The 8,663-nt window shown below is 47.2% G+C and overlaps 2 protein-coding genes across 2 annotated transcripts; both read right to left on the bottom strand.

Annotated features, from left to right (window-relative positions):
- Positions 1-441: 441 nt before the first annotated feature.
- On the bottom strand, positions 442-2,282 carry LOC129597328 (RNA-binding protein 25-like). The gene is made up of 2 exons (XM_055494814.1): positions 580-2,282; positions 442-535 (listed from the first exon to the last, which is right to left on the bottom strand). Exons 1-2 carry the CDS (start codon positions 2,280-2,282, stop codon positions 442-444), a joined length of 1,797 nt encoding a protein of 598 aa, XP_055350789.1.
- Positions 2,283-4,914: 2,632 nt separating this feature from the next.
- Positions 4,915-8,307, bottom strand: LOC129597327 (glutamic acid-rich protein-like). Its single transcript, XM_055494813.1, has 3 exons — positions 8,069-8,307; positions 5,832-7,568; positions 4,915-5,251 (listed from the first exon to the last, which is right to left on the bottom strand). The coding sequence occupies exons 1-3, from the start codon at positions 8,305-8,307 to the stop codon at positions 4,915-4,917; spliced, it is 2,313 nt and encodes a 770-aa protein (XP_055350788.1).
- Between the last annotated feature and the right edge of the window lie 356 nt (positions 8,308-8,663).

Here is an 8,663-nt window from a genome sequence, read left to right as displayed (position 1 = left end):
CGGTGGCGTGCATCGTGCTCTTCCAGTCGCAGTCCTCGGTTATTAGGGTCATCTGCCAGTCGCCGTTGCACATCAGCGAGGTTATCGCGGAGTTGCTGGTTTCTTAGTCCGCGTCGTCCTATCTGGTTAGGAGCGCGTTCTGGGCGTCGGTCGCCTTTGTTCACCAGGAATTCGTTAATGTAGACGTCTACTCCGTCCACTGGTTCGACATAGTCACTTCCCATGGTATCTTTAATCCGGTTAATCCGCTCCTCAACTTGGGAGGCATGTCGTTGCGTAAGGTTACCTTTCTCCCTACGGGTCCTGCACTTCTTCAGTGCCTTCCGAGCCGTATGGGCTATTCCCATATGCTCCATTGGCTCTCCCAATTTCACCACATGAGGTCGGTATAACGGTGGTATATCGTCCTTCATGGTATTAGATACCAACTGGTTCTGAGTCTTATAATGTGCCAGTCTCGCAGCAAAGACCTTTCGCCCCATCCTTTTTGCGGCATGATCTTTCGGGTCCACCTGTAATCCGATCGATGCTCTCGCTGCAAGCAACTTGAAGGCTGGATTCACATGCCTTAAAACGAACTGAGCCACATATTCCTGTCGTTCGTCATAGTCTGTGTAATAAAATTGCGTCATCCCGACAGGGTCAGTCGTGTCCAGTGGCACGTCTAATAGGCTCACGTCCAGCAAACTGTGTAGGCCGTTTCGTCGGATGGGGAGATAACAATCTAGCGCGGAGTCGCGAGGAATGTATAACCGGCGGAAGGTTCCTTCTTCCACTCCCCTCTTAATTTCTCTAGCGTAGCCAGAATCGAGTAAGAACTGGCGCAAGTGATTCAGTACGGTACGAATCTTATTCGCTTCTGCTGAGTCTCCTTCGATCCCCAGATACCGGCAAATCTCCGCCGCTTGTTCGTCGGTATCATTCATATTATATTCCATATCGATTATATCGGGGTATCGGTTGTTAAATCTGGAAGTCGTTCGTCGATCGGCTTCGCGACGATTATCCGGTTCGCGTTGGACTTCCAATTCGCGTCGTTCCTCCGGTTCACGCTGCGACGGTTCATTACTCGCCGATGCAGACGGTTGAAGGTCACTATCGAGGATTACATTTCGTCGATGGGTCACGTTCTCTTGGGACGCTTCTACAACTGAGCTGGTCCCTTCCATCATGTCATCCTCTTGAGCGGCACTTATGATCGGATCCACCACATGGACCGTTGACTCCATTCTTTGATATTTTGGGGGTGAATCTTCCCGCTCCGCGCTCGATGACCTTTTGCTTGCGCCAGATTCAAAACCCGCATAGTACTTGGCTCTTTCCTGCCATCTCTTATCCTGTGGGTCTGGCGTTCGGTTTCGCGTACGTTCGCGTCTTTGATCCCATGACCTTTCGGGTGTTGACATTCTGACATTGCGGTTACGGAACGCAACTCCCAACGGCACCTGATGACCTTTCTTTTCAGGCTCTGTACGGTAAGTCTCCGCACGCCGTTGTTCTTCGCGTCCTCTTGTCGATGCCAAAATCTTCGCCGTATCAATCTTCCGTTGAATGCTCGTTTCCGTTATCTCGTTGCCATGGCGCACCCATCCTCTTCCGCCACGGTAATCTCGGTCGTGAGAACGTTCGCGTGACCTTTCACTGCGGTAATCCCGTGTCCTTTCACGAGAGTATTCACGTGACCTTTCATTTCGTCGCTCGGAGGTTCGCTCATGTTCGCGTGAATGTCCGCGTGACCTTTCTCTTCGTGGAGGGGATCGAGGTCGGATAAAGCCTTCGTCCCGCTTAAATCCTCTCAGCGCTTGCAGAACATTACTTTCGTTTTGACGGGATTTGCGCAGCTCCGCCATACGTTCTTCGACTGCCTTCTTTATGTATGGCGCCGGAGCAAAACCTTTCTGTAGTCTCAATTTTTCCCGTAACAGCGCATCAAATAGTTCCTGTTGCATAGCGGCCGGGTCGCTCGTCAGCGTGTCGATCTGGATGATGAGAGACTGACGTGTCAGCTGCGCTTCATCTTCGTTGAGGCTGGCTGTAGGTACCGCTGAACTCGACGGACTGGGCAGTGACTCCCGTGCCGCCTGTTCGCTTGCCCTTTTGTTCTCCGCGTTAATCTTCGCCCGGAGTTCATCTTCCAGTCTCTGAAGTCGCATCTTCTCTTGGTCTTCCTCAAACTTTTTCCGATACGCGTCCGTTTGTGGGCACTTTAACGGCTCTAGCGTCTCATCCCAGCCACTTTCGTTATTCTGGATCGCTTCCCGGTAACGATCCTCGAGTAGCATTCGCTCTTCTATTGGGATGCTGCCGTAATTCCTCGCGCTGATGAGGTTTCGAAAAACGTCCAGGTTCCCACGTTTGGCTTCCGTGATCCCAACAAGTGAAACGATGTGGGTCGCCCAAATTGTGAATGCATGCATAGCACGGGAATTTCTTATCGACTTTTCTGTTATTCCTTAAACAGTCCGGACATTTTGGATTATAGCCCGTAGCTCTGTCTATAACTGGTGTCGATGCCGAGCCTCTAGGAGTGGCTTGACCTTTTTGAGCCATTTTTCTCCGTTTTAAATCTGCAATCAGAAAACAATCTATCATAGTAACTTTTCCACGTTAATCTTTTCCGTTCCTATCCATTATCGAGGCTTTCTGTCATTTTTACGCCTATTCCGTTACTGAGCTGAGACTTTCCTAGCTCCTGTATCCCTCTCTGTCGCTATAACGTGGTGACCTTTCTCACGTTATTAGCATTCTCTGACTACTGTGACCTTTTCTATTAGTCTTAACGCCGCTACTTTTCAGGTTGACCTTTTCACTTTCAATTTTCCGTAAAATTTTTCTCTCTCGTTTTTAACTATTTTATGCTTTTTCTGTAATATGCAGGGTTCATTACTCGCTGCATATTACACTCGTCCCATTCACTCAGATTCCTTTGCCGACGGTTTATACGGCTTGAAGTCGACGCGGCCGTCCTGGTTAATGTGAAGCACTTCATCTGCAATCAATGCTTCAACGGCATTCTTTATCCATTCTTTATCGTTCTCAATATTCAATTCTCCCAATTCATAATGAACGGCCATGAAATTTGAAAGGTCACCCCATGACGCTCCGTTGGCACCGCCAATGGCGTCCAAAGCCACATCTGTAATGGCTATCTTCCAGGCCTCCAATTCCATCACGAGTCTGGGTGTACGCTCCTTGCCCTGTTTCGGAAGGTAGTAGATAACTTTGTTATCCTTGTTGTATTTACATCCCAGCTTCCCTTCCTTATATGCTCGTTTCAAAACTCGCTCAGTCATACTGAGTGACGATCGTCCTCTCGAGTTTTCAGCAACCTGTCCCTTCAGTTCTGTACCGAGCATTTCACCTTCTCTGACACTTTGGAGCGCGTTTTGGACTTCATTCCATGTCCGGTTATTTACATCTAACGGTGCTCCAAGCGAATAATCTGTCGCCTCTTTCGTTTCCGTTTTCTGGGGGGATTTTGCCGAGTCCGTTGGGTCGGTTACCTCCGTTTCGTCAATCCTTAATTTTGCCAGCGATCCCGATGATGACTGAGCCGATTTTGGTTCTTCAGTCTTCTCTTTCTGTGGCAAAGTCCCGTGGTCTCTCACTTCACTTGCTGACTTTGATCGCTCTTTCTCGAAGGCGTCCTTCAATGGTATGAACCAGACCTGGGCAGTTATGAGATTTCGACTCATAGTTAGAGTTAAGAGTTAATCGCAGCTCGCGAGTTACGCTATGAGTTAAGTTAGCCGCAGTAACTAGAGTTAACTGGAGTTAACTTCTAATAAAAAAATTTATGATTTTAGTAATCAGCTTCAAGTAGTCTTTTATGCATGCCGATATCAGTTTTTCCAGATTTGCGACACAGACCATTATTAGTTTTTCAATCTTAAAACTGATTTTTAAAATTCATGCTTTTTCTCTTGTTTCTTTTTCATGTTTTTCCTGAGGGAGAGAGCGACAGACGCAGTGTTCTTGAGAGAAGAAGATAAAGTATAAATGAAACATAAGAAAGAATAAGAATGAAACAAAAGAATGAAACATAAGAAAATATAAATGAAACAAAAAGAAAGAATAAGAAACAAAAGAATGAAACATAAGAAAACATTCTTGTGTTTTTTGTGTTTTGTTCTTATTGTTTTTCCTGCCTGTTTTCTCTCTCCCTCAAGAAAAAATCAAACATAAAAAAGTTCTTATCTGATAAAATTCCTCCTTCTTTTTTAACCACACAAAAATTCCTCCCTCTCAAAAGTTCTCTCTCTTTTTGACCCTGGTTTTTTGGGGCCGAGCGCCGGCAACGCTGAACTTTTTTTTTGTGATTTCGCTTCACAATGGCTACCGAAGTTAGTGTAGCTGTTTGACAGCGTTGACCGCATTATTACGCTTCCCTTATGGGCAGGTAGCGAAGACGCATAGGCGATCAATTCCCGTGTGATTTTGGTCGAACATGATTTGTGCTCTCGATGACAAAATTTTGAAAAATACGTTCTCTGCACGCTGTTAATTAAGCTCAAATTGAACGACCACACTCACTGTCAGCATGGACTCCCCGATGCATATTCACCTAGTCAAAGCCTTGGGCGGTCGTAGTGTACGTCGGCTCGAGAAATTGTATGCACATACTTTTGTACACACATACTTTTGTAATTATGGCAATTTATGCGATCCAAGGTTAAAATAACATTTTTTCTGATATTTTCTATATTTTAATTTCATTTTTGCTTTCAACTGAAATCCGCAGAGTTACGCTAAACTCGAGTTGCGCTTTATTATTTTTGAGTTGCGCTAGAGTTAAGTTTTCGTCCTGGCGAGTTAAGCTTCAAAGTTAAGTTATAACTCGTTAACTCGAAAAAAACTCGCGCTAAGTTAAATAGTTGAAATTAACTGCCCAGGTCTGGTATGAATCATCATTGTTCATACTATGAACAATGATCTCTGGAACACCTGACGCGCGGAGGCTGCTGCTTCTTCTGCTTCCGCTGCCGCTTTCTCCATTGGGAGCATGACCTTTTCTGTTGCCCCTTTTTGTGGAGTCTCATGACCTTTCATTCGGGCTTCTGCCTTAGTCCCAGATATCTCTTGACCTTTAGACTGGTCAGTTTTTTCTGTCGCTGGTTCGGTAGGCGTCGTTTTCGTATCATCTTCATCGTCCTCTTCCGATTCGGAGTCCATCGGCCCCTTTTCTTTTGGGCGTCTTCGGGGCTTGTGCTTTGACCCGAGCAGCTTCTTCTTCAGCCCTTCGCTGTGCGATCTGATTCAGTATGGGAGTTGACGGGTCTCCACTAACTGGAACTGTGACCTTTTCCTTGTCCTGGCTGTCGGACATGTGGCAATGGGCTTGTTTTTCCGGCGGTATTAGCCCCACTCTCGTATATCGGATCGGAAGTCCCTTATGTGCGTTTGTTGTAGCGAGGACATTCTGTTTGATCATCTTTGGCGATGCACGTTCGGTGGCCGTATCGATTTCTTTTATCATTCCTGTTCCGTCGTTCCAAACGGCATTGATGTATTGGCTTATCCGATGGCTCGTTGATCCCAACGGGCTTGTCATTCCTGCGATTGCCCTTTCTATTCGCATCGAGCCGACTTCGTTTGGGGTCGTCAACGCTTTATCCGAACTTGACGGTCTAAATAGTTTGGCTCTGTACGCAAAGTTAGGATGCTTCTGGATCAGTTTTCCTGCGTTTCGCGCATATTCTAACACCACATCAAACTTCTGTTTAGTGAAGCTGCGGCGTTTTCCTTTAAGGTAAGTCTGTAAGCCCGTTTTAAATTTTGCCGTAACCGCTGTTGTTCTTATCCGTGCGAAATTTTTCTCAGCTCCCTCGTACGCTGCGATGATCTCGTCGACCGTTGTCATGTTATCATCGTCTGGATCCTCGAATTCCACTTCATCTCCTGAGAAATCGAGTTCGCTGTCGCCCTCTGGTTCGGCGTAGGTGGCCATCGCCATTGCATCAATTTTTAAGACTGCTTTGCTCTTTCCTTTCAATTTAGCCGGTTCGCTCTTTGCTTTTTTCGCTTTTTCCAAGGCCTCCGCTAGGCCTCTCAGTCTGGTCGGGTCCGGTTGTGACCTTGTGCTAACCGTTGAAGTGCTTGGTAGGCTCACTTCTGACGCTTCCGATTCACGAGACGTCTCTCGTTTTGCCTTCTCACGCTTCCCTTTCTCTTTGCGCTCTTTTGTAGTAGATGCCGAGATGACAACCGGAACAACTTGTTTCACGGCTATGACCTTTCCTTTTGATGCTGGCAACTCAGGCTCGGTGACCTTTGACTTTGACGTAGCCGATTCGATAATAAATTTCTTTAAAGTTGTTGGTTTCGTTGACCTTTCTCCCACTTCACTTGTTGGCTCACTCAGAATTTCAACATCGTGAAATGACGCTTTATCCTTTTTCTTTCTCTCTTCTTTCTTTTTCTCGGTGCCTGTGCTCTCGCTATCATCACTACCCTTTTTCTTTCTTTCTTCTTCTTCCCTTCGTTTCTTTAGGAAGTCACCTTTCTTAACCTTTTCACGGTTCATGGCTTCTTCCAGTTTAGCCGCTTTCCTCGGTTTGATGACAACTTTTGAAGGGACATTATCATCTTCGACTGCTTCGTCTTCCTCAGCTGATTCCTCTGCCGAGTCGTCATTATCCTCTTCTTCTTCCGAATCGTCCTGTTTCGATGGTCGTTGGGTACTCTCCGTTCCTGCCGGTTCGGTTACGGAGGCCTCTGCCATCTCTCCGGCTCCACTTTCTTGTACCGGGTTGATTTCCAAATGCTCGGTCACCACATTCGGTGCCTGTGTCGTTACTTCCCACAAAGGTTTCTTCATTGCGTCATAAAACACCGTTTTATACGCTCCGTTTTCCATTCTTCTTGTGAGTCGAAAATGGGCTTCGTCTTTTTCCGCTCGATACCGCATCATGCTGATCAGTGTGTTCGCTTGGACTATCGGGTCCTGACGATCGCTTTCTGGTATCAGGTTCCACAACTGATCAAGGGCTGTCTGATTGGCATGTTCGGTACTCTCTTCTGACACATCCCATGGGGCGTATGGGATCGGATCTCCCGTTACCGGGTCAACGATTACTGCGGTGAGGCTGTCCGTCGTGTCATCCTCAAAATGGAGTTTCAGCGTCACCTTCCTACATGTTCCGTCAGTGTATTTCAGGGTCGACTCATAATCGTCTAATTTTCGTTTAGCCGGGTCTGGGTCCGCTGTCGGTTTCGGTCGGATTCTTTCTTTTGTCAACAGCCTTCCATCCGTTGTATATGTGTATGCCAAATGGTCTTCGTTCGTGCCCACCTTAATTCGGACCCATGCGTCTTCTTCGGTCGCTACCTTAGACACAACGTGTTTCATCATCTGAATGAGGACTCGTGGGTTGTGACGCTCCTCCGGGGGAATGAACTGTAGCGCCTCGTTGACTTCTGTCTTTGATCTTTCCCCAATTTCGTTTTTGACTGACTTATCTGCTAGAGGATTGTACGAGTCGATCTCCTTATTCGTTCCTTTGTCGACTATCCTAGCCGTGACCTTTTGTTCGTTATGGTCCGTCCCGGTATATTTGACCGTGAAAGTTCTGCATTTCGGAAGTCGAATAGCAACTGGTCCTGTATTCGACGGCGCGGGTGGTACACTCTTTCTACCCACTGGGATCGCCGGTGGTGCTTTACCCGTCGTGACCTTTTTAGTTCGCTGTCCTTTCTTCTCAGCTTCTGGTGGGCTGATTGTCGGTGACCTTACTCGTTTTCCACTCTTCGCGGTTCCGCTAGACGGTTCTGCAGCCGAACTGGTACGTCCGCGTACTGATCCTGCAGTTGAACTGGCTCGTGACCTTTCTGTCCGTCCGGTTAATTCTGCCTCAATTTTTTTTTCGTTTCTAAAAGGACACTGTCCGACATCTCTTCTACTGGTGTTTCAACCAATGCTCGTGACGGCCCTGCCACGCCGCTTGTCGGAGGTTTCTTTACTTTAGGAATCATCCTAAGGAATATCTGTATCTGCTCAATCATCGGCGGCCATTTTCTATTGGTTAAAGCTGGGTGATATTGTTTCATCGAGGCGATTCTGATCGCTAACTCCTTGCGTTGGACTTCGATGATTTTAGTCTTTTCTTTCATCGCGATGTGGGCTGGTACAACAATCGCGTCCAAACTGATTAATCTTCCGTAGAACGCATGCTCATCCTCAACTCGCATGTGAAGTCTATAAAGGTCCCGACACATTCGGTTGAAATCCTGGATGGCCTCTGCATCCGCTGCTACTAATTTTTCTCCGTCGCCCACAATCACGTTCAATCTTCCATCGTCTTCTCTCATATCCAGTGGGAGTTTTGGTGAATACTCATGTACTTTTGGTTCACCCGGGGGCGTTGCCCGTAATCCCTCTGGTCCGACTTCAACTTGCTCCAAGTTTGGACCCAGCGACGGCAGTATACCTCGTGGTCGTGGTGAATCAAATCTGTTTCCACCTCGTCTCCCTCCTTTGTGTGGCGAGTTTCGGTGAGGTCGTTGCGCTCCTAATTGCTGCGGTGATCTCATACGAGGTGCTCCAATATCCGACAATGACAAACCTCCCGTTTCTGGAAACGGTGGTAGTATCGGAGATGCCCTTTGTGACTGTACTGGGGTCGCTAACATTCCGCTGAATCCGCCATGTCCCATAAATCGACTCG

This window comes from Paramacrobiotus metropolitanus, unplaced genomic scaffold (assembly GCF_019649055.1).
Source record: "Paramacrobiotus metropolitanus isolate TYO unplaced genomic scaffold, Prichtersi_v1.0 Parri_scaffold0000103, whole genome shotgun sequence".
NCBI lineage: Eukaryota > Metazoa > Tardigrada > Eutardigrada > Parachela > Macrobiotidae > Paramacrobiotus > Paramacrobiotus metropolitanus.
The sequence above is the reverse complement of the archived record's forward strand: the minus strand, read 5'-3'. Positions and strand labels throughout refer to the sequence as shown.